The sequence below is a fragment of the Saccopteryx leptura genome, chromosome 12 (assembly GCF_036850995.1).
Source record: "Saccopteryx leptura isolate mSacLep1 chromosome 12, mSacLep1_pri_phased_curated, whole genome shotgun sequence".
NCBI classification, from domain to species: domain Eukaryota; kingdom Metazoa; phylum Chordata; class Mammalia; order Chiroptera; family Emballonuridae; genus Saccopteryx; species Saccopteryx leptura.
The window spans coordinates 308311-330694 of record NC_089514.1 but is presented as its reverse complement, the minus strand read 5'-3'; the positions used below and the strand labels follow the sequence as shown (position 1 = coordinate 330694).

Genomic DNA, 22384 nt, shown 5'->3' with positions numbered 1-22384 from the left:
AGTGACACTGGGGATTGGGTGGGGCCCTCAGGTTGGTGGGAGTGCAGGGCTGTGACTTGGAGGGTCACCTGGAGGCCAGGTGGGAGCTGGGGCGAGCCCCCTCTGTGGGCGCCCTGAGCACTCCTCCGGGCAGGTGCTGGCTAAGGAGGGCTGGGCGAGAGCCAGGCGCACGACTGTGGCTTCTCATCCGTGCCTGCTGAATGGGTGGTGCTTGGTCCTCAGCACAGGAGGCTGGTTTCTGTTCTCTCTCAGCTGGACCTGCCCGCAGGCTGTGCTGGGCATCCCTCGAGCCTTCAGACCAGAGTTTCCTCTGGTCGTGTTATTGCCCAATTTGAAGTCTGTTGGGAGTGGAATTAGTTTTCTGATTTTGGATGAGTAAAGAGTAGAACATTAAGTTAGAGACTAAGAATTCAGCATACTCCAATGGATATATTTATGGAACAGATTACCTACTTTTTGTTTTATTTATTTATTTATTTTTATTTTATTTATTTATTTATTTCATTTTTCCGAAGCTGGAAACGGGGAGGCAGTCAGACAGACTCCCACATGCGCCCGACCGGGATCCACCTGGCATGTCCACTAGGGGGCAATGTTCTGCCCCTCTGGGGCATCGCTCTGTTGCATCCAGAGCCATTCTAGCGCCTGAGGCAGAGGCCACAGAGCCATCCCCAGCGCCCAGGCCATCATTGCTCCAATGGAGCCTTGGCTGCGGGAGGGGAAGAGAGAGACAGAGAGGAAGGAGAGGGGGAGGGGTGGAGAAGCAGATGGCGCTTCTCCTGTGTGCCCTGGCCGGGAATCGAACCTGGGATTCCTGCACGCCAGGCCGATGTTCTACTGCTGAGCCAACTGGCCAGGGCCTACTTTTTGTTTTAAATGTGTATTGCACATTTATATACTTGTAAAATATTGGAATGCCTCTTTCCCTTGTTAAAATAATTAACATGATTTAAGGAAAAGCATGAATATAACAAAAGTTCCATTTTTAGTTAATTAGAAGAGTTTGTGGTAAATAATCAGTTCTGTTTATGTTGGCTGATCGTCTGATCCAGATTGTCAACGATAGTCCCACATTTTACATCAACACTCATCGAATTACTCTCGGGCATATGATGAGAGGCTCCAAGTACTTAGCCTCATTTATGGTAGGTGTAGAATCACCTAGTATTTTTAACCGTGCTACAAAGTTAATTTTAAAATGTTAAAAGGAAGTTTTCACAGTGTACCTGTTAGAGGAGTCTTTGCTGACTGAGCCGTCCCGACGGTGGGGTGGGCCATCTCCGGGGAAGCTGGGTGGCACTCGCTGTCACAGCTGGTACTGCCCCTGGACCTCCTCTGTGGACAAGCTCCTGGTGGGACTGGTCAGGGGAAGAGGCTGCACAGGAGACCAAGGTTGACGGCAAAGGGCGTAATAACTCCAAAAGTTAGAAGGCATTTTTCTTGGTATAGACCAGCGATTTTCAACTAGTGTGTCACAAGCATTTTTAAGACATGTGGTACCTGGCTGTTTAGTCAGGGGCACTGACCTCTTTTCCCTTAGCTGTCAAATAAAAAACTGACATCAGCAATAGCTGTCTGGTAGGAATGAATCAAAATGATAATTTTTTTTTTGGTCAGGCAAAAAACAGAATACATTTTTTTGGTGTGCTGCAGAATTTTAGTAATTAGTATGTGTGGCATGAGATGAGATAGGTTAAAATCGCTGGTCTAGATGATGACACCCCTGAGACCTTGGGGAGGGAGGAGCCATGAGGACTGGAGACATTTGATTGTTGTAAGAAATCTAACATTTTAAAGGAAGTATAAAGACAGGTTACAGTCAAGGGCAGGCGTTTGTGAAGTGTAAAAACCACAAAGAATTCTCACCAGACATATACAGAGACCACCTACAAACGGGGGTGGGGGGTCCAAGCAGAAGCGACAGCAGGAGTTTCGCAGAAACGGTCGCCGTGGCCGGTGACCACTGGCACGCAGGGCAATGTGCCAGGCCACACAGAGCTGTTGTGTGTGGATGTTTAACTGGCAAACTTCAGAGAGCCCGATGGTGTTGAGCGTGACCCGCTGTGCTGCTGGACAAGTGTGTGCACAGGTGTCCTTGACACCAGGCGCCCGTCTCTCGGGGCCAGACCCTGACTGACCGCCTGACCCCACAGGCTCCTCGGTGTGGGGCCAGAACACGGAGCTTCAGCGCTGCAGAGCCCCCTGCCTCCTCGGTTCTCAGCGCTCCCCTGCCCGACACTGCTTGCTTTCGATTGGACAAGTCTCAGAAATCATGGCGTTTCACCTGTCCTTCACCTCACTGTCATCACTGCGATGGACAGTGACGGTCCCTTGAATCTCCTGTCCCTTCGGTTTTCCCCGATTGTCTGCACAGCTGGTTTCACACTGGCCCCCTCGCAGGTGCAGGCACTGAATCTGGCTGCTGATTTCTGAGTCTCACACTTTAGAATAAGTTCTCTTCTCCTTTATATTTCGTACTGTTTATTTGTAAAGAAACTTGGAGCTTCTTTTACTGGAATTTCCCCAGCTCTGGACTTGGCTGGGGGCGTGTTCATGGTTTTGGCGAACGTGGGCTCTGCCCTCCCGCTCCTTGCAGACGGTGGGCGGACAGGTGGGGTGGGTCTGAGGCCCCTCAGGTGGCGTCTGCCTGGTCCTTGCATGGCAGACTCCCCGCCAGCCTCCGTCCCGTGCCCAGACCAGGTCCATGGGGCTAGTGCGGATCTTCTCACCCTCTTCTGCCTCCTTCCTGTGTTACTTGGGATCCGTATGGAGGAACTTGGCTTTCTGGAAATTCTGGTTCCTGCAGAGCCATCTTATTTATTAGTGTTCAGAATGAGTTGTACTCTGGGCATCAGAGGTGACCCATGGGTTTTGCTTTGTGACTCATGGGTCCAGTGTACCCATGCTTCGGCCCATTGTGGACATTGTTCTTGGAGCTCGTATCGGTCCATCTTTGGTCAGCAGGAGCCTGTGGTGCTCGAGTGTCACTTTCATGGGACCCTCCTCATCTCGAATGGCATTACTGCTCTGGGTCAGGACAGCTCTGGCTGTCGGGCCTGCTCCTGTTGGTGAGGCAGCCTGTGTTGGGGAGGATCAGCGGCAGACACTGACCTGTGGTGCCAGGTGTAGGTGAAATTACTGATGCTGGACTTTTAAGAAACTCAAGGGTAAAGTTATGCATTTAGCAGGAGACTCAGGCAGCACTTGTGAGGTGTGCACGCTGAGGTGTTTACATGTGAGGTGTGTGTGCACTGAGGTGTGTACGTGTGAGGTGTGCACGCTGAGGTGTTTACATGTGAGGTGTGCATGCACTGAGGAGTACACATGTGAGGTGTGCACGCTGAGGTGTTTACATGTGAGGTGTGCATGCACTGAGGTGTACACGTGTGAGGTGTGCATGCTGAGGTGTTTACATGTGAGGTGTGTGTGCACTGAGGTGTTTACGTGTGAGGTGTGCATGCACTGAGGTGTACACGTGTGAGGTGTGCACGCTGAGGTGTTTACGTGTGAGGTGTGCACGCTGAGGTGTGTACGTGTGAGGTATGCACGCTGAGGTGTTTACATGTGAGGTGTGCATGCACTGAGGTGTTTACATGTGAGGTGTGCATGCTGAGGTGTTTACATGTGAGGTGTGCACGCTGAGGTGTTTACATGTGAGGTGTGCATGCACTGAGGTGTTTACGTGTGAGGTGTGCACGCTGAGGTGTTTACATGTGAGGTATGCACGCTGAGGTGTTTACATGTGAGGTGTGCATGCACTGAGGTGTTTACGTGTAAGGTGTGCACGCTGAGGTGTGTGTGCACTGAGGTGTTTACGTGTGAGGTGTGCATGCACTGAGGTATACACGTGTGAGGTTTGCGCACTGAGGTGTACACGTGTGAGGTGTGCGTGCACTGAGGTGTACACGTGTGAGGTGTGCACGCTGAGGTGTTTACATGTGAGGTGTGCATGCACTGAGGTGTACACGTGTGAGGTGTGCACGCTGAGGTGTTTACGTGTGAGGTGTGCGTGCACTGAGGTGTGTACGTGTGAGGTGTGCACGCTGAGGTGTGTACGTGTGAGGTGTGTGTGCACTGAGGTGTGTACGTTTGAGGTGTGCACGCTGAGGTGTTTACATGTGAGGTGTGCACGCTGAGGTGTTTACATGTGAGGTGTGCATGCACTGAGGTGTACACGTGTGAGGTGTGCACGCTGAGGTGTTTACATGTGAGGTGTGCATGCACTGAGGTGTACACGTGTGAGGTGTGCACGCTGAGGTGTTTACGTGTGAGGTGTGCGTGCACTGAGGTGTGTACGTGTGAGGTGTGTGTCCACTGAGGTGTGTACGTATGAGGTGTGTGTGCACTGAGGTGTGTACGTTTGAGGTGTGCACGCTGAGGTGTTTACATGTGAGGTGTGCACGCTGAGGTGTTTACATGTGAGGTGTGCATGCACTGAGGTGTACACGTGTGAGGTGTGCACGCTGAGGTGTTTACATGTGAGGTGTGCATGCACTGAGGTGTACACGTGTGAGGTGTGCACGCTGAGGTGTTTATATGTGAGGTGTGCATGCACTGAGGTGTACACGTGTGAGGTGTGGTGTACACATGTGAGGTGTGCACGCTGAGGTGTTTACGTGTGAGGTGTGCATGTGGGACCGTTGCTGGGCTGTCATCTGACTGTTGGTTCTTTCCCAGGAGACAGGAGCAGTTCCAGAGAAACCCTGACAGCTACAACGGAGCCGTGCGTGAGAACTACACCTGGTCACAGGACTACACGGACTTGGAGCTCAAGGTGCCGGTGCCCAAGCACGTGGTGAAGGGCAGGCAGGTAACCAGGGGCTCCTCCAGTCGCTCTGCTCGGCTGCCGTCCTCGGGGCTCAGGTGTCGGGCTGTGGGCTGGTCTGTCCCCTTGACCACCAACACCCTCCCATGCACCTGCTTAGTCATGTCAAGTCAAATGTGAGATCTGCCTCCACCCAGCCAGCCTTTCTGTGCTGGGGGGGGGCTAAACTTCATTTTCTAAACTTCAGTATTCTTGTGTCATTTATGGCATTTATTCTCCACAGAAGACATGACAAGGTGGGCAAGGGGCTTCACAGGTGGGGCAGCGGGATCCCCAGACACAGAGCAGAGACCTGAGTTCTGGAGGGACAGGCGGGTCCGGGCGGGGAGCCACATGCAGTGGGGATGGTCACGTAGACAGCGTGAGCTGAGGGCTCCAGCGCACTGAGTGTGACTGAGTAGAATAACCCGTTAATAAAAGACAGGCGGGTGCTCAGACCTCAGCTCAGAAAGATGTGATTGTGGTCGTTGCAAATAGAAAACACCCCCGGGTAACGTGAGAAATGGAAGTAACCGCGTTACAGTCCTCAGCGTATAAACCATGATGTGTGCCAGAGGTGGTCTTTATCTCGACTCCACGGGCCAGCAATCCGCAAAGCATGGGAGGCCTGCCATGGCTGCAGGTGAGCCCGAGCCCCTGACGTTCACGCTGACCTCACTGGTCGCCCTCAGTGGCTCCTGCACGAGGCTGGTGGTGATGGCCGAGTGGTCAAGTCCTGGTTCTCTGCAGGCGGCATCAGCTGCTGAGGTGCATGCGTGTACCTGTGGCCGCCCACCCTCTGCATCCGGTCTGGGCTTCCGTGAGGCTGGGTCGCACATGCAGCTTGGAGTGGCTGCTGTGCACACTGGGAACAGCTCCTGTTGGTCTAAATGGCTGTGCAAGCTGGCTGGGCGGTCACTGCCCCTCTGGCCCTGTCCTGGCCACAGGTCCCTCGCTGGCTCTGTGCACAGGGGTCTAGGTGGGCCTGGCGGCCCTTGAGTCCAGTGAACCTGCTCATTCTGCAGCACCAGAGACGGGAGTCCTGCACCATTGCGGCTTCGTGTGAATATGGGGCCGGCTATGGCGAGAGCAGCTTTACTCCCCCCCTCCCACTGCCCACGCCATCCCAGGACTCGCTCTGCAAGTCCGTCTCCCGTGACCACTGGTCCCAGACAGTGCGTCTGCCCTGGCCTGGTAGGTCATGGGGCACACTCTGCCCTTCCTGTCAGGCTGCTGTGCCCCATCTTTTCAGGTTGCTCTTGTTCAGGAGTTGACTTCCACTTTGTGTTCTGGTTGGATTGCCTCGTTGTAGAATGTAGATGCATCAGTTATGTAAAGTATTGGTCACCGTGCTCTGTGGTGGAGCTAAAAAGCTGCAGCTCCCTGTCCGGAACCGTGCTCTGACTGCCGCCCAGCTCCAGGAGCCGTCCCTGAGCCTGTGCTCAACCCAGCTGATAGCTGTCCACCTGTCACAGCCACTGGGGAAGCTTCCCACTGAGCAGGTGTCCGTGTCATGGTCCTGCTCTGCCCCTAGGGTCCTGCCTTCAGCCCACTGTGGCTCGCTCAAGTGCACTTGTGACCTCTGGGGTGATCTGACTGCATCAGAACCAGCAGGAGCCTGGTTCTGCTCACTCGTGTCTAGACGCTGTGCCCTCTGGCCAGTCCGCTGCTGCAGAGCCACGTCCTGGGGCTCAGCAGTGTCATCTCGCTGCCGAGCGGAGCACAGTGCACCTCACGGTGATTCACATGGCTAGCGCTCCTCAGGCCCCTCGTCCCGTCCCCGCAGCCGGGAGGCCGTTGTGGCGCACTGGAGGGACAGTGCACGTGGCCGCAAGGTGTGTCCAGGAGGCGTGGAGCCTGTGTGCTTGTGACTGGGTGTACACAGCATTGGTGTTTCTGACACCCACTGGCCGGACATGCTCTTGTCTCCGTCTTCATGCGGCTGAGTTTCTCTTTCCTCCTGAGTTCTTTTCCCACAGCCTGTTCATCGTACTGCAACCGCCTTTTAAAACCTCACGGCTCTCCATTTCCTCGTGGCCTGAGTTTTAGCCGCACTGCACATAAAACGCGGTGAGTGGATCTGCAGCACCAGGCTTTTGCTGACCTAAGGGTTTTCTGAATGGCCACTTCCTCCGGCCCTGGCCCAGCAGCTGTCCCTGAGGGACTGTCGCAGTGACCTGTCAGCAGTGTCTGCTCTTGGTTTTCGTCCCTGGCCCTACCAGGTGCTGTCACGATGGTGCCGTGACTGGTAGCTCGGGTGGGTGTAGGCAGCTCTGGCTGTGGGGGCTCTGAGTGTGGGGACCCTGGCCCCTCCTCCAGCCACACCTCAGGCTGCAGGCACCAGAGCTCTGCCTCCTTCACCCAGTGATGTCTGCAGAGATGCCCCTGCCTCGCGTGCCATAGGGACAGAAGGGCGCCTTCCAGCCCTGCAGGGACAAGTGTTCGTTTAACAGGCAGCCTGTCTATTGCTGTTTTGCTGATGAATCTAAAGAAAAACTTGGCCCTGTCCGGTTGGCTCAGTGGTAGAGCGTCGGCCTGGCGTGCAAGAGTCCTGGGTTCAATTCCTGGCCAGGGCACACAGGAGAAGCGCCCATCTGCTTCTCCACCCCTCCCCCTCTTCTTCCTCTCTGTCTCTCTCTTCCCCTCCTGCAGCCAAGGCTCCATTGGAGCAAAGCTGGCCTGGGCGCTGAGGATGGCTCTGTGGCCTCTGCCTCAGGCGCTAGAATGGCTCTGGTTGCAACAGAGCGGTGCCCCAGATGGGCAGAGCATCGGCCCCTGGTGGGCATGCCGGGTGGATCCCAGTCAGGCGCATGCGGGAGTCTGTCTGACTACCTCCCTGTTTCCATCTTCAGGAAAAAAAAAAAATAATGCAGCTTTGGTCCTGAGCCCGAGAGATCTGGAGGGGAGATCTTTGCTTCGTCCACTCTGCTTCCTTTTCTCAGTGTAGCCATGGTGATCGTGACGTCGGCTGGGCTGCTCACAAGCCTGGCATTTCTCGAATCATCGAGTTTAAATGCTGGGAAACCAACCAGAGAGCTCAGGCCAGCTCTCAGTGTGCAGATTGCTGAAGCCCTGACCAGCACGCCGTGGTGACACCGAGTGACGGCTGTGCCTCTTGCCTCACTGCTGCCTCCTCTTAGGTGTGGTGGTCCTTCATGACGGGTGAGGCCTGGGGCTGCTGGGCTCGCGGCTGTGCTGCTCGCCCTCTGTGCCCACAGGAACCTACCGGAACAGCATCCCAGCCTGGGGTGCGTCTGCATGGTGACGCTCGGCCCCAAGCTTGGGGCAGCTGCTGGAGTTGGTGCTGGAAGCTCGTAACGTGGTGTTCCCTTCCGAGGACACATTTAGTCATGTGTGGGAGGCTCTGTTACAGGATGGTCTGTGATAGAAAAGGCTACTAGCCTGCACATGTCTGTGTAGAAAAAAATTTCTAAAAACATAAGGCGTTACCTCTCCAGAAGAAGAAGTCGTTTACAACCAAAGTGCTCTCTCCTGCCTCTGTCCTGTCTGGACCAGCCCCACCCAACCTCGGGCCTCACAGTGCGCGTTTCTGGGGCGTTCAGATATAAATATATGTCATCATGTCCCTGGGAACAGGCTTTTCTGAATCCGGTCAAAAACAGCCTTGTGAGTGGGGCCGCCCCAGACCCTCACGTGGGTCAAGTAATGACAGTTGTTTGAGATGCTTTGAAAGAGCCTCGTCTCACAGGCTCCCTCTGGTGGCTGCCTGGCTACCCCAGGACGTGGGCTCCGTGTGGCTGGAGGGCAAGGCTGGGCTGTCAGTCAGAGCTTGTGGCTCCGCCCAGGCTTCTCACACAAATGCTCCCAGGGTTTCTGCAGACCTCCGGTGAGCTTCCGAAGTTCAGAAACAGTGGATGATCGGCCCTTGTGCAGTATTCTTGTTGCTATTCTGGAAGGCCTCCTGCCACCTCTCGCAGTGACGTCCCTTTGGATCAGGAATTTCTAGATTAGCTTTTTGTTTTCCTGGAGTTTTTGCTGCCTTTCTTTTTCTCTTGTCAAAATAGTGCACTTTGATCCTAACCCCAGCATCACCTCGGCCCCAACATGCTGTCCTGCCCGGAAGTCACCTCCTTCCTGCAGATCCTTGCTCTGCACAGCACAGCTCTGCTCTTTGGCACTTTCAGGACCTTTTTAAAATCAGTATTCTGAAATTTCACAAGATTGTATAGCTGTCTTCCATTCATCCCACTCAGCCCTCAGGGGTCCTTCTGTCTGAGGCGTGCTTTCCGTGGGTTCTGGAGACGATCTCGTCCCGGACATGGCCGGTGCGAGTCTGTGTCTCCACCTTCTCTTCTCGGACTTGACCTTCCAGTCTTTCTCCTGAGAATTTTATTTTAGCCCCTGCATTTTAATGTTAAGTGTTCTTTTTTAGTCTAATTCTATTTTCATAGTTTATTCTGGTTCTATATATGCAACCACTTCTCAGATCTCGCTGAAGACATAAATAGGAAACACTTCAGAAAATCCTTTTTCCTAATTAGCTCTGTAGTTTTGTTTCATTTTCTGCACCTAAGTCTGTCTTCATGTTGCTGGGATTCTCAGAGGATGCGGCTGGGTTTTTTCACTTTAAAAGTGCATCGTGCCTGACCTGTGGTGGCGAAGTGGATCAAGCGTCGACCTGGAATGCTGAGGTCGTCAGTTCAAAACCCTGGGCTTGCTGGGTCAAGGCACATATGGGAGTTGATGCTTCCTGCTCCTCCTGCCATCTCTCTCTTTCTCCTCTAAATTGAATTAAAAAATAAATAAATAAAAGATTAAAAATAAAAGTGCATCCTTCTCACTCGTGTCTGTGCCTGAGTGGATGGTCATGTCTGTCCTGGGTCTGTGTCTGCCCTTGTGGTCTCTGTCGGCCTCGCTGCACACGGGTCCCCGACGGTGGCTCAGTTTCTTTGGAGCACTGCCCCTCCCTGCTGGGGACGACGGTGGGTGCCTGTCCCTTCTCTGCCCAGCTGTCCCTCCTGCACTCTGTGCCCACTGGCTGCTAGCAGAAGCCCCTGCGGCTGTGGCACCGCAGAGGGACTGTCCCTCGTCACCCCCCTTCCTGTGTCCCACCTCCCACTTCCTCCCGGCCTCATCCATGGCTGTCTCTGTGTGCTCTGTTCCTGTCGACCCTGGGGGTCGCAGAGGTCAGGAGATGGCTGCCGGTTCCCAGGGTGACCTCTTGAACTGGAACTCCCAGGATCACCTGCTGTCAGGGTCCCTCAGAGTTGTCAGCGAGCAGGAGAACTCGCCCAGAGTTGGAAAGTCCTGTGTCCTGGGCGGCTAGCTGGGAGGACTTCTGTGTTAAAGCGAGCTCACTCCTGGGTGGCCAGGGCTGGTGAGCCTCAGCCTGCTGTTAGGTGTTGGCTGCACCACCATCCACAGTCGGGGCGGCTGGTCAGCCCGTGATGGTCAGATCCTGCGAGGTGTTTGCTGTGGGCGGCCGGTGTGAAGCTGGCTGTGCCTGAGCCATTGCCGACCGGCTGAGCCAGGTGAATCCTCCCCGAGGTGGGGGCGCTGACGAGCAGTGACAAGGACAGGAGGGCCGTTGGGAAGGCCCGAGTTCCCCTGCGGTATCTGTTTCTCACCTCGCATGTTAGGTAAACGTCGTTATAAGAAGATGTCCATGTTGTAAAACACAGATTCTAGAGAAAGTGAAACAGGTAGAAGCAGGAGTCCTGTGTCCTTTTCTCTTCCTGTGACTGATCTGGTCATCTGGGCACGGTGCTGGCTTCGCTCGTGCCAGGTCCTTGAGGGACAGAACTAGAACCAGAACCAGGACCAGAGCAAGGGCCGGGGAGCGAGTCTCGGGGAGCCAGTTTCTCGGGGAGCAGGACCAGAGCCCGAGCACCTGGCTCAGCTGCCCCCCCTGAGACTGGGCTGAGCCTCAGAGGCCACCAGCAGCCTGTGGAAGGGACAGTCAGGTGTGTGGCCTTCCTGTGTGTCCAGACGGCAGGGTGGGAGTGGCGTCACCTGTCCCCACCCCCACCGCGGGGTCGGCCCCCTGGCGGCAGGGTCTGGTGGAGGGAGAGCAGCCCCCACGCTGTTCCTCCCCACGTCCAGTCTCAGCTCCGCGCGGGGATCACGCGGCTGCCGCACGTGTCGGTTGCTGTGACTTTCCGCGAGGTGCCTGGTGACCCGAGGATGAGGATGTCTTGTGTCCTGTTCTGTCCCTTCCCGTCGTGGAACTTGCTGGTCGCCACCTTTGCACAGGAATCGACTCTCCTCTCTCCCTCCGCTCCAGGTCTCGGTGGCCATCAGCAGCAGCTCCATCCGAGTGGCCGTGCAGGAGGACAGTGGGGAGCGGGTGCTCATGGAAGGGCAGCTCACCCACAAAGTCAACACTGAGAGCTCTCTGTGGAGCCTGGAGCCCGGGAAGTGTGTGCTGGTGAGTGGGTGCCCTGCCCTCGGGGAACCCGGTGGGCTGTGGAGATGCTGTTGTTCAGGAGCTGAAGGTTCTTTGTGTTCTGGACTTATTTACTTAACTTGCTGGGGACGTGTGGGATCGAGCATCGTGATGACCTGAGGCCCAATGAGTGCGTGGCCTTGGTGAGCAAACACCCCGTTTGCATTTGTTACGAGGAACAGGTGCCCAGTCCCTCGAGCCTCTGGCGGTGGCCAGCGTGGATGCCAGGGTCACCAGGCCTGGCTGCTTGTGGCTCGGCCCCCACTCACGGGCTGCCTGGCTTTGGTCATCACTGCGGCCTCATAGGACCTCTGCTCCTTGTCCTTGTTGGTTGGTCCCCAGATGTCTTATTCAGTGCCAGGCCCTGCTCTGGGCGCCTGAGTGATTGAGGGGCAGATGTCCTGGCCAGCCTGGGACCTCTGCTGGTACCGTGTTGGGGAGCAGGGTGTTTACAGGTGTGATGTGGGTGTTGAGAAGGGAGAGCCTTCTGGGTGAGCAGTGAACGGCATCCTTAGAAGAGAAGAGGGAGATGTGAGACAGCAGAGGGGACATAGTAGGAGTTGAGTGATGGGGGGCAGGGGTTGGGGACATGGCCACACGCCATCCCTTGCAACCTCCAGAGGCAGTGTGGCCCCGTGACACTGGGGCCATGGATGTGCAGCCTCCAGGCTGAGGGAGGGAATGTCTGGAGCTCTGTGTGCAGAGCTTCGTAGCAGCTGCCGCCGGGCAGCACAGGCCTCACGGGACAAGAGGGTGGTGATTCCGGGAGCCTGTGCCCTCCCAGCATCCAGCCCCTCGCTTCCCAGCTGCTCCCACCGCCCGGGGGTGAGGCCTCGTCGGCCGACCATGCAGGGGCGGCAGCTAAAACCAGATGACAGTTCTCGCCTCCCTCCTTCCCACTCGTGAGGGAGCACACGAGGCTCCTCCTTGGTTACGGAGTCTCCCCCACGCTGCACTCAGGGCTCCACGTCGGCATCCTTGCCCCACTCCCCCCACTCGGGGCCTCCAGCCTCGCTGCTGGGGGCGCCGCTGACTGTATCTCGCGGCCGCGGCACTGTGGGAGGCGAAGCCGGTCCACACTGACGAGACGCCTTCACGCGTCACTGAGGATCGGATGCAGCTGTGTGGTCGCTGGCCAGGCTGGTGGTCTCCTTGGGAAGGCGTCCGTGACCTGCGAGTGCTCGCCCCTTAGAGCGTGTCACGTCATTTCCTGTCACGCCTGCGGCCGTGCAGTGACAGGATGACCAGTCCTGGCCGTCGGTCACGCCATTTCCTGTCGCGCCTGCGGCCGTGCAGTGATAGGCTGACCAGTCCTGGCCGTCGGTCACGTCATTTCCTGTCGCGCCTGCGGACGTGCAGTGACAGGCTGACCAGTCCTGGCCATCGGTCACGTCATTTCCTGTCGCGCCTGCGGCCGTGCAGTGATAGGCTGACCAGTCCTGGCCGTCAGTCATTTCATTTCCTGTCGTGCCTGCGGCCGTGCAGTGACAGGCTGACCAGTCCTGGCCGCCGGTCACGGGCTGCCCCTCCCAGGGCGCACGTTCCTGTGGTGTGTGCAGGCCCTGGGCCAGGCGTCCCCCGTCTTTGCTGCCTTTCCTGCACTTCCCGCATCTCCTGTTGGTCTCCAGTGCGGTTCACCAGCCTCGCTCCTCGCTGTTGGTCTGATCCTCCCTGTCCCTGGGAGGTGAGGACCGGGTCACTGGTCACGGTCCTCACAGACACAGGGTGGACATGTTAGCGTGTTGACAAGAGCAGAGCCTGGGGTGGAAGTCGGCCCTGGAATGGAATGCGGGCCCCCAGTGTTCACGCCTCCGGACCCTCATGCTTTTCAGGGGGCTTGATCCTGCCATCGTCCTAGGCGCCAGGTCCCAGCAGGGAGAGCAGACGTTGGGTGTTATGAGAATGAGGTGGCCTGAGACAGCGCGTCCTGCGGTGTGGAGGGGCCGCCCAGGGGACAGAAGGAACGTGCCCGGTACCAGCAGCAGGTGGACGCACTCACAGTGGATGGGGCGTTTCCCCGGGGCTGCCTTCCAGCGCAGCCTGGCTCTGCTCCTGCCAGACCCCTGGGGCTGCCCGTGGCGGCATGGCCTCCACCGAGGACTGAGAGGCTGGCCCTGGACTCGGATCCACTGGACTCGGATCCACGTCCTCCCGCAGAAGTGGCCTGAGCTGAGCCAGTTCCCGATCTTGCCCCATCATCTGTCCTCACTCCCCCTCTCCCGACTCTCTCGTGTCCCTTTGGCCCAAACTTGACCCCAGGGGCAGCCGCAGGGGCCGTCCTCCTCGCCAGGCACACGGTCTCTGAATAGAAACTGGTTGTGTGACTAAGAGAGGAGGAGGCGGATGCTGGTGAGTCACCGGCACAGGTGGGGTTGCTGCCGTGAGCTTTTCCACGTCAGGTTCAGAGTGTCTGAGGACATTCTGAGAAACCATTCAGCCAGCAGCCTGGGGGTTTCCCTGAGAAACCGGTCCAGGTCTGGGCCAGGTGATAGAAGGAGCCTGGAGGGAGACCAGGAGGAAGGGGCGTATCTCAGGTGACAGCCACCACCCTGACACACTGGGACACTGAGCACCACACAAAGATGGACAGGGGAGCACAAGAGCCCTCGAGACGCTGGGCATGGGGGTGCCGAGAGGTCACGGCGCCATCACAGGGAAAGGCCCTGCTGGCCGGTGCTCGCCTTCCAGGGCTGGAGGCCAGCGTCCCTGCCGCGGCAGTCGTGGGGCCCCCGTGGACACAGCCACACGCTGTCCATGCCAGCAGGTGGACACGGCGGGAGGGTGTGGACACAGCCACACGCTGTCCGTGCCAGCAGGTGGACATGGCGGGAGGGTGTGGACACAGCCACACGCTGTCCGTGCCAGCAGGTGGACATGGCGGGAGGGTGTGTCCTCACCTGAGTGTGTTGCACTGGGGCCTTCCTGACTGGTCGTGAGGATCTGTGCCAGCAGGTGGACACGGCAGGAGGGTGTGTCCTCACCTGAGCGTGTTGCACTGGGGCCGTCCTGACTGGTCGTGAGGAGGCGCCAGAGAAACCCCAAACGAGGAACAGTCTAGAATTAAACGACTGAAGACAAAAGCTGTGGAATGTTCCAGGTGAAGGGACAAGACCACAGATACCAGGTGGCCTGGCCTGGGTGCCATACAGGAGGGAAGGGAGCAGGTCATTAAAACACTGCCTGTCCTCGGAGGGGCGCTCACTGAAACGTTAGAAGCTGTGCCGTGTGTCTCAGATGTGCTCTGGCGCATGTGCAGATGCTTGTTAACGAGAACAAATTTAGGAAAGGGTGTATTTGTAGTTCAGCGAGTCTAGGTACTTAAAGTTAGAAATTAGTACAACTATCATGTTTTTTTAGAAAAGATTGTAAACAAGCACACGCAGGGGTGTTCAACATTAGTCGTTAAGAAAAGGTGAGTTAAGGCCCTGGCCAGTGGCTCAGTGGATAGGGCCTTGGCCCGGCGTTTGGACATCCCAGGTTTGATTTGTGTCAGGGCACAACCATCTGCTTCTTCCCGTACCTTTGACCCCCTTCCTTCCCTCTTCCCCTCAGGTAGCCAGTGGCTTAGTTGGTTTGAACATGCCCCCAGGCGCTGAGCATGGCTCCTCTGGAGGGCATCAGCCTCAGGTGCTAAAACTTGATCATCAGCCCCTGATAGGGTGGTCGGGTAGATCCTTGTTGGGGTGCATGTGGGAGGCTGTCTCACTATCTCCCCTCCTCTCACCTTAAAAAAAAAGGGCAAGTTAAAACCCCAGCAATCCATCCCTTCACACCCACTGGCGCAGCTGCTGGACAGCACCAGGGCCGTGATCCCAGACCTCTTACACCCGGCAGGAGCACAGAGTAGCAGCCAGCGTGACAGGACTCGTCAGGTTAAACACGCTGGGCGCCGCCCGAGGAGTTAGGAGGGCGGGCGATCACACAGAATGGACACAGCCTTGGCGGTGAGCCTGGTTGTCCACAGACACGGGGGCCAGCACGCTGCGGCCGCTGTGTCAGGAGTGGCTCCTGGTGCACGCGCAGGGAGAGCAGGACAGACAGGCCAGGCTGCAATGACAGACATTCGGATGGAGCCTACGAGGTAGCAACTCCGGCATGGGGCAAGGGGCCCGCCCCCAGGGCGGGGGCGGGGGCGGCTGTAGTGGTGGCCGCATCGCATCGCGAGAACTCAGGCTGTCCTTGCACAAGGGTGGCCGCATCGCATCGCGAGAACGCGGGCTGTCCTTGCAAAAGGGTGGCCGCATCGCGAGAACTCGGGCTGTCCTTGCAGAAGGGTGACCGCATCGCATCGCGAGAACTCGGGCTGTCCTTGCACAAGGGTGGCCGCATCGCATCGCGAGAACGCGGGCTGTCCTTGCAGAAGGGTGACCACATCGCATCGCGAGAACTCGGGCTGTCCTTGCACAAGGGTGGCTGCATCGCATCGCGAGAACGCGGGCTGTCCTCTCACAAGGGTGGCCGCATCGCATCGCGAGAACTCGGGCTGTCCTTGCAGAAGGGTGACCGCATCGCATCGCGAGAACTCGGGCTGTCCTTGCACAAGGGTGGCCGCATCGCATCGCGAGAACTCGGGCTGTCCTTGCAGAAGGGTGGCCGCATCGCATCGCGAGAACTCGGGCTGTCCTTGCACAAGGGTGGCCGCATCGCATCGCGAGAACTCGGGCTGTCCTTGCAAAAGGGTGGCCGCATCGCGAGAACTCGGGCTGTCCTTGCAGAAGGGTGACCGCATCGCATCGCGAGAACTCGGGCTGTCCTTGCACAAGGGTGGCCGCATCGCATCGCGAGAACGCGGGCTGTCCTTGCACAAGGGTGCTGTTTGCTAAGAGCAAACTGTGTTCCACAAACCCGACTTTCAGAAAGTAGCAACGTTAAGATAAAAACCCCGAACTGAGCGTTAAGGCGTGAGACGACCACTGAAGATTTCAGACCTGGGTCTTTGCGCTTCGTTGCTAGAACGTTTTACCTATGTCTTCTTGGTGCCGTGGCTGCAACATTCAGCCTCACAAGTGTCCCCACGGTGTCACCCATGTGGGGTCGGCTCCGGGCCTGCTGTGTCCTGATGCTCTCTGGACAGTGGGCCTTTCCTGGGTGAGAGCCACCTCCCTGTGCCCTGGGCACAGTGAGTCTCATCTCATCAGAGTGGACAGTACGAAGCGGGGTCAGCAGCCCACCCGCTAATGCTTGACTGCTCTGCTGAGATTTCCTCAGTGAACCAGCAGTGACCACTGACCACACACAGGTGCACCCAGGCCCCCGCCTCGTGTGGTCTGGAGACTGGGCACCAACTTCAGGCAAAGCCTTGATGTTCTGCTTCTGTTCCCATGGTGCTGAGTTCTCGTGTCCCTGTGTCACCTACCTGGGTGGGGGTGCTTCCCCTGACTGGGAGATGGGTCATGGGTAGTGGTCTGGGGGCTGGAGGAGCCTGTCCAGGGATGAGTGGGTGAAGGTGCCAGTCACCTGGTGGGGGAGCTCCCGTGGGCTCAGCACCCAGCCCTGTGTTCCTGGCATCAGCAGGCATGATGGAGGGAGGAAAGGTCATCAGAGGGGGAAGAGGGGGCTAGCAGGGGCGGGAAAGTCCATTGGAGGAAGTTCACGTTTTGCGTCGAGCCTCCGAGTTGGCTCGGGTGGCTGTGATGGGTGGGGACCAGGTGTCGGTGGTCGGTGGTGTGGAGCTTTTGGGAATGCTTTCTTGGGTCCTAGTGGCCCTGTGGGTGTGGGGTGGTGGCACACAGGAAGTCTGTCCTCTGCGAGGATCTGGGAGACGAGGCCCCCAGGCCGGGCTGTCGCCCACCCTCACTGACCGTCTGCCCCTGTCCCAGGCCAGGCTGTCGCCCACCCTCACTGACCGTCTGCTCCCTGTCCCAGGTGAGCCTGAACAAGGCGGGTGAGTACTGGTGGAGTGCCGTCCTGGAAGGCGAGGAGCACATCGACATCGACCAGATCAACAAGGAGCGCTCCATGGCCACAGTGGACGAGGAGGAGCACGCCGTGCTGGACAGGCTCACCTTCGACTACCACCAGAAGCTGCAGGGGAAGCCACAGAGCCACGAGCTGGTACGGCACTGCCTTCTCGGTACAGCATGGGTGTGGAGGGGGTGGTGCGGGTGTGCCGGCGTGGACGGGGCAGTGTGGTGTGGACGTGGTGGCGTGGGTGTGGATGGGGAGGTGCGCGGTGTGAACCGGGAACCTTGCTCAGTACAAAGCTACCCCCTGGGTCCTGACTCAGGCAGCTCTGGCCTGGTTGCTGGGCTCACCTGGACAGAGCCAGGTGGCAGGGCCAAGATGCATCACCCCGCAGACCCAGTTGTTCCCAGCTCTGCAGAAGCCCAAGCATGAGGAGCCGGGCCCAGCCCAGCCACAAGGCCAGTGGCAGGAAGTCCTTCCCACTCACTTCCAATCATAAGAAGCTTGAGAAGTCTGCGTGGCCAAGGCTGTGGCAAGGCAGGAGAAAGTTGCGACAGGAGGGTTCACACTGAGCAGCGTAGAGCCTGGGGTGACCTGGACAAGCACAGGCGTCCCCTCGTCCACGGGGTCATGTCTGGACATGGCCACACCGAGCCCTGCCACGTGTGCTCCCCACTCAGGAGCCAGGGCTCTGCACGGGCACGCTGGATGCCAGTGTCACTGCTCGTGTGCTGTGGGCACTTGGACACGAGGGCTGTGACACTGTCACAGTTGGCCTGGTACCCGAGACGGCGACCGGGGGACTGGCGTGCGGGAGTGCCCCCCGCGTGGACATGCTGGATGCAGGGACACGTCCGTCCCAGGAGGGACGAAGCTGGGTATCGGGAGGTCCCACCTTACTCCTTGGAATGGCGCACAGCTGAGAACTAGCGTGTTACGTCAGACTTTCCACTTAATGTTTTCAGACCACGGCTGAGCACGCATGACATACATGGAGCGGGAAACCAGGAGTGAGGGGGACGTCCTGCGTCCTTCCTTCTCACGGTGCCCTGACAGATTGGGGAGAAGGGTTGTGCTGCTCAAGTAGTTGGCACCCAGGGTCCATGGGAGCAGTCCCTGGCCACAGCGCGACACAGGCAGAGTGGGCTGCTGGACCCTGGCTTTGTCCCTCATGTCACACAGGACCCTCCCTCATCGCCTTCGGATTCTCAGGGTCCTGGGTGTCTCCTGGGCCTGAATGATCCTGTGACTGCTCTGGGCCCACTGCTGTGGGCTTGTTGGTCTGCTCATCCATCTCTCCTCCATGTCCTCGCTGCACACGGTGAAGGAGGTCGGCCGTGTCGGACTCTGCCAGCATCCCTGAAGAGCCCAGGTCTTCACAGGATGTGCTGAGGGTCCCAGCGTTGGCAGCAGGGTGTCTGGTCCCCTCAGCTGCTCTGGCCTCTGTGCTCCCACCCGGGTGTCTACCCCCTGGGCTGATGGCACGGGGGGGCCGGGCTGAGGCCAGCTGTCAGGAGGGTCATGGCACCTGCTGGCCGTGTCTGTGGACAGGGGCCCCTGGCTGTCACCACCAAGCTCACCTCTCGGTGGGCAGCAGTTCTCACCCAGACACACTGCCTGCAGGCACTGGGCCAAGAGTGCTGAGCACTAGCCCCACCAGAACGGCCTCCTGTGGCCTTTGGAGGCACAGTGTCCTGCCCTGAAGTGGACAGGCACTCACCCACGAGGCCCGCAGGGAGCAGCAGGGTCCCTGATGACCCGCCCAGGGCACAGGGCTGATCGAGATGGACGTGAAGACAAGCCCGGGAGGGGACAGTGCAGTCCTGCAGGACGCCGCTGTGTCTGGGTGGCAGTGGTTCTGGGGGACGTGCCTCAGTGTGCGACCTGAGGGCACACGCAGCCCGGGGCCAGCCGTGCATGAGGTGGGGTCAGGTGACCCCTGGTCTGGCCAGCCTGCTCCTAGGCAGGTGCCTGCAGGCCATAGTCATTCGCCGGAGATGGTAAAGGACAGACGTCTCGGCTGTGGTGCTCAGTGGGGTACAGAGCCAGTGGGAGGCCCAGGAGGGCGGCAGGAGCTGGAGGAGCCGGGGTCGGAGGGCCCGGCCTCTCCTGGTGCAGCCGTGAGTCGCGAGTGACGTCAGCTGTCTGTGCCCCACGTGTCTGAGGTCCCCGCCGCCACCACGCAGGTCAGGAGCCTGCAGCCCCTCGGACAACAGGGACTGCCCCTCAGCTCAGTCAGCCTGGCCTGTGGAGTGACGCTTCTTCACTTCTTCACTTCTCATGGTCAGAAGGAAGGGGAGGTGGCCCCAGCCCGCTGTGTTCATAGGCAGGAGGGTGGGCGCTTCCCCTGGGCACAGTGTCCTGCTCCCCCTGGCCCAGGCCACATCACAGCCTCGGTCACCCTACATTATCTGAGGGCACAATCCTGGCTGCCACCAGCCCCCTCCCTGGGATAAGGGAGTGCAGGGACTCCCTGCACCTCAGTCTGTTCCTTGGGCCACAGTCCTCAGGCCCCGTGAAACTTAGATCCTGGTGGGAAGAGACAGCAGCAGCACGAAGACACCAGCGCTCAGCAGCGGCAACGCAGGGGTGGGGGGGTGGTGTCTGCGGGGGGCGTGGCCTCGTGGGTGTGGCCTCGTGGGGGTGTGGTCACCCCAGGCGGGTGCCCCAGAGAGGGTGGCATGGTTAACTCTGTCTGTTTTCTGTTGTAGAAAGTCCATGAGATGCTGAAGAAGGGATGGGAGGCTGAAGGCTCTCCCTTCCGAGGCCAGCGCTTCGACCCGGCCATGTTCACCATCTCCCCGGGGGCTGTGCAGTTTTAGGGCCCAGGAGGGGACGCCCACGCTGGCAGGGAGCGGGCCCAGCGCGCCCTCCTGCCCGGGACCCGTTGTCTGATGCCTTCGCCGTCCCTTCTCTCAGGGCCAGCCGGCCTTGGCCATGCCCTGTGTCTCCAGCCTGCTCCACGGCAGGGTGGCACCGTCGCCGAGGAGTGTCCCACAGGCGCAGCTCCGGCCCTGCAGGCACCCCTACCCGCCCCCTTGCTGCTGCCGTTGCTCTGCTTGCTGTTCTTGTGCTGGAGGAGGCGGGGGCTGGGGGTGGGCAGGCGTGCTGGGTCGCGGGTCCCGGCAGTTTGGGGAATGCTCGTTCTCCCTGGTGGACACTTTCACTGCAGTCTCCCTCGCTGTGACATCCTTCTCCTCAGCCCCAGCACCAGGTTCCGGGTCGCTGGTTCTGGATGTTGGGAGAAAGCCCTGTGGCCGCCTGCACAGTAGGACCTCTGACCTCTCCCCAGGCTGCTCTGTTCCACCGCCTGAGCACTTGCCTCTCACGGGCCCAGTTCTTGGACGAGTGAGCTGAGCTGGGTGCCCTCAGGGGCCACACGTGTCAGCATCCCTCAGATGAGTCCAGACCACAGCTCTGCTCCGACTGCTCCAACCCGAGCCCGCGCCCGTCCGGCAGGCTGTGTGGTGCCATCACAGGACCTGGGGGACGAGGAACCTGTCCGGGAGGTGGTCCTTCTGGAGACTTCCACCTCGCTGTGTGCATGGGTGGATGCTGGCTTTCTGCTGTTGTTTCTGCTTGAAGGGTGGCTTCCGTCGTCCCTGTGACTCCATTGCAGGAGCACAGACCGTGGCTGGTGGCACCCCACCAGGGGGCACAAGCCCTGACTACAGCTGTCCACGCTGGCCCTGGACCTGCCGAGACCCCTCCTCAGGCCCCTAGGCCTCGTGTGTCATCTGTGTGACAGCTTCTCCACGTATCTGTCCTTCTCTCCCTTTGTCCTACTCCACCCCCTGAGGGGTCTCCCTGCGTGACAAGGTGGGCTGTGGTGCCCGCATCTCAGTGACGGGAGACTAGGACCCAGGACTCTGTGGTCAGCCGGCTTCCTTTGGTCTGGTTTTGTTTTTGGTGTCGTGTCCTTCCCACTCCGCCGGCCACGAGTGTCTGGGAGGGGGTGCTCATCATACACGGCTGATGGTGGTGCCCTCGACTCTGGTGGGCACCCCTGCCCCTCGCTGCCCTGGAGCCACTGCTCCTGCCTGTTCTCTTTCTACAGGCTCTGCGGCAGCAGATGGGCCACTAAGCTCCCGGCGAGGCCCAAGGACAGGAGGGCACCCGTCCAGAGTGGGTTTACAATAAATCTGTATTTAAGCACTTGTGGTCTGCGTGACGTTGCTGCTGACACTGTCTGTCTGTGCCCCTGCCCCAAGTTCCAGCCACAGGTCACAACCCAAGCCACTTGCTTGCTGGTGGGCTCCTGGCTTCCAGGGGCCACATAAGGGTTTGATCAGCAGGATTGTAGCTGCTGAGCTCACAGCCATTCTTCCTGTTCCTGGAACCAGAGAACATGTCAGCCCCTTGGCTTGGCGCACTGTGCTCTCCACCCCCTAGGCATAGCAGGTGTCTGATGTGTCCCCTCCTGTCACATCGCAGGCTTTCTGCCTGTTCCAGGGGCAGCGCTCAGTGGGAACAGCCTGGTGAGCATTTCTTTAAAGAATGAAGGTGCTCCCAGGGAAGCACATTCCTGTGTGGAAATGTGTCTGAGGACGAAGACCCCGGACCGCCTGGACATGGCCTGGAGGTAGACCCACACTCCTATAGGCAGCGTGGCCAGGCCTGAACCAGCAGCTCATTCCTGTGAGCAAGGGGGCTGGGGAACCCCGGCAGCCATCCAAGAGAGCCCAGATCTGGTTCAGGGGGACGGGTGAGGTCTGAGCGGGGGCTGGGCTGGTGGTCCCTGAGCTCCAGCCTGGCGCACATGGCCACAAACACCCGTGTGCGTGCTTAGCGCCTGTTCCTGCCAAGACTTCAGGGACGAGGAAGACGGCTGGCATGTGGTGGTGGTTCAGACTCATCCAGACCCCAGGGCGTGGCTTCGGTTCCCACGTGTCTCTTCACAGCTAAAGGCTGAGGGCACTGGCCTGCCTTCAGGGGCAGACAGCTGTGTCCTCAGCGCCCTGCCTGGCAGGGTCCAGCAGCTGCCGCCTGCTCGGGGAAGGTGTTGGGAGGATGGGGCCCTGGGGGAGGCCAGGCTCCCTCTGTCTTGCTGGTGTCCGGGCTGGGGAGGGGCCTCTGCCTCATGGGATGGGGTCTTCAGGAGGCCGCCCAAGTCTTGAGCTTCCAGGGCTCAGGGCACGGGCCATCGTGGGACCCAGCAGCGTCCCCGGTTGTCCTGGACTCAGGAAGATGACTGAGTCATAGCGTGGGAAGTTGGGAGCCCCTAGAGACAACATGGTAAGCCCACGGAGTGTGTCCTTTGGTGGGAGTCT

The 22384-nt window shown here is 58.8% G+C and overlaps 1 protein-coding gene across 2 annotated transcripts in view; it reads left to right on the top strand.

Moving 5' to 3' along the window:
- The window catches only part of NUDCD3 (NudC domain containing 3), a 32518-nt gene extending 11249 nt beyond the window's left edge, over positions 1-21269 (top strand). The window contains exons 3-6 of one of the 2 annotated variants that reach the window (XM_066354276.1): positions 4678-4810; positions 11049-11192; positions 17076-17283; positions 19826-21269. In XM_066354276.1, coding sequence (XP_066210373.1) covers positions 4678-4810; positions 11049-11192; positions 17076-17283; positions 19826-19836 — 496 coding nt within the window. In that variant the 3' untranslated portion in view covers positions 19837-21269. The remainder of the gene's footprint in view (positions 1-4677; positions 4811-11048; positions 11193-17075; positions 17284-19825) is intronic. The other variant, XM_066354275.1, reaches the window with a different exon arrangement.
- Positions 21270-22384: the final 1115 nt, after the last annotated feature.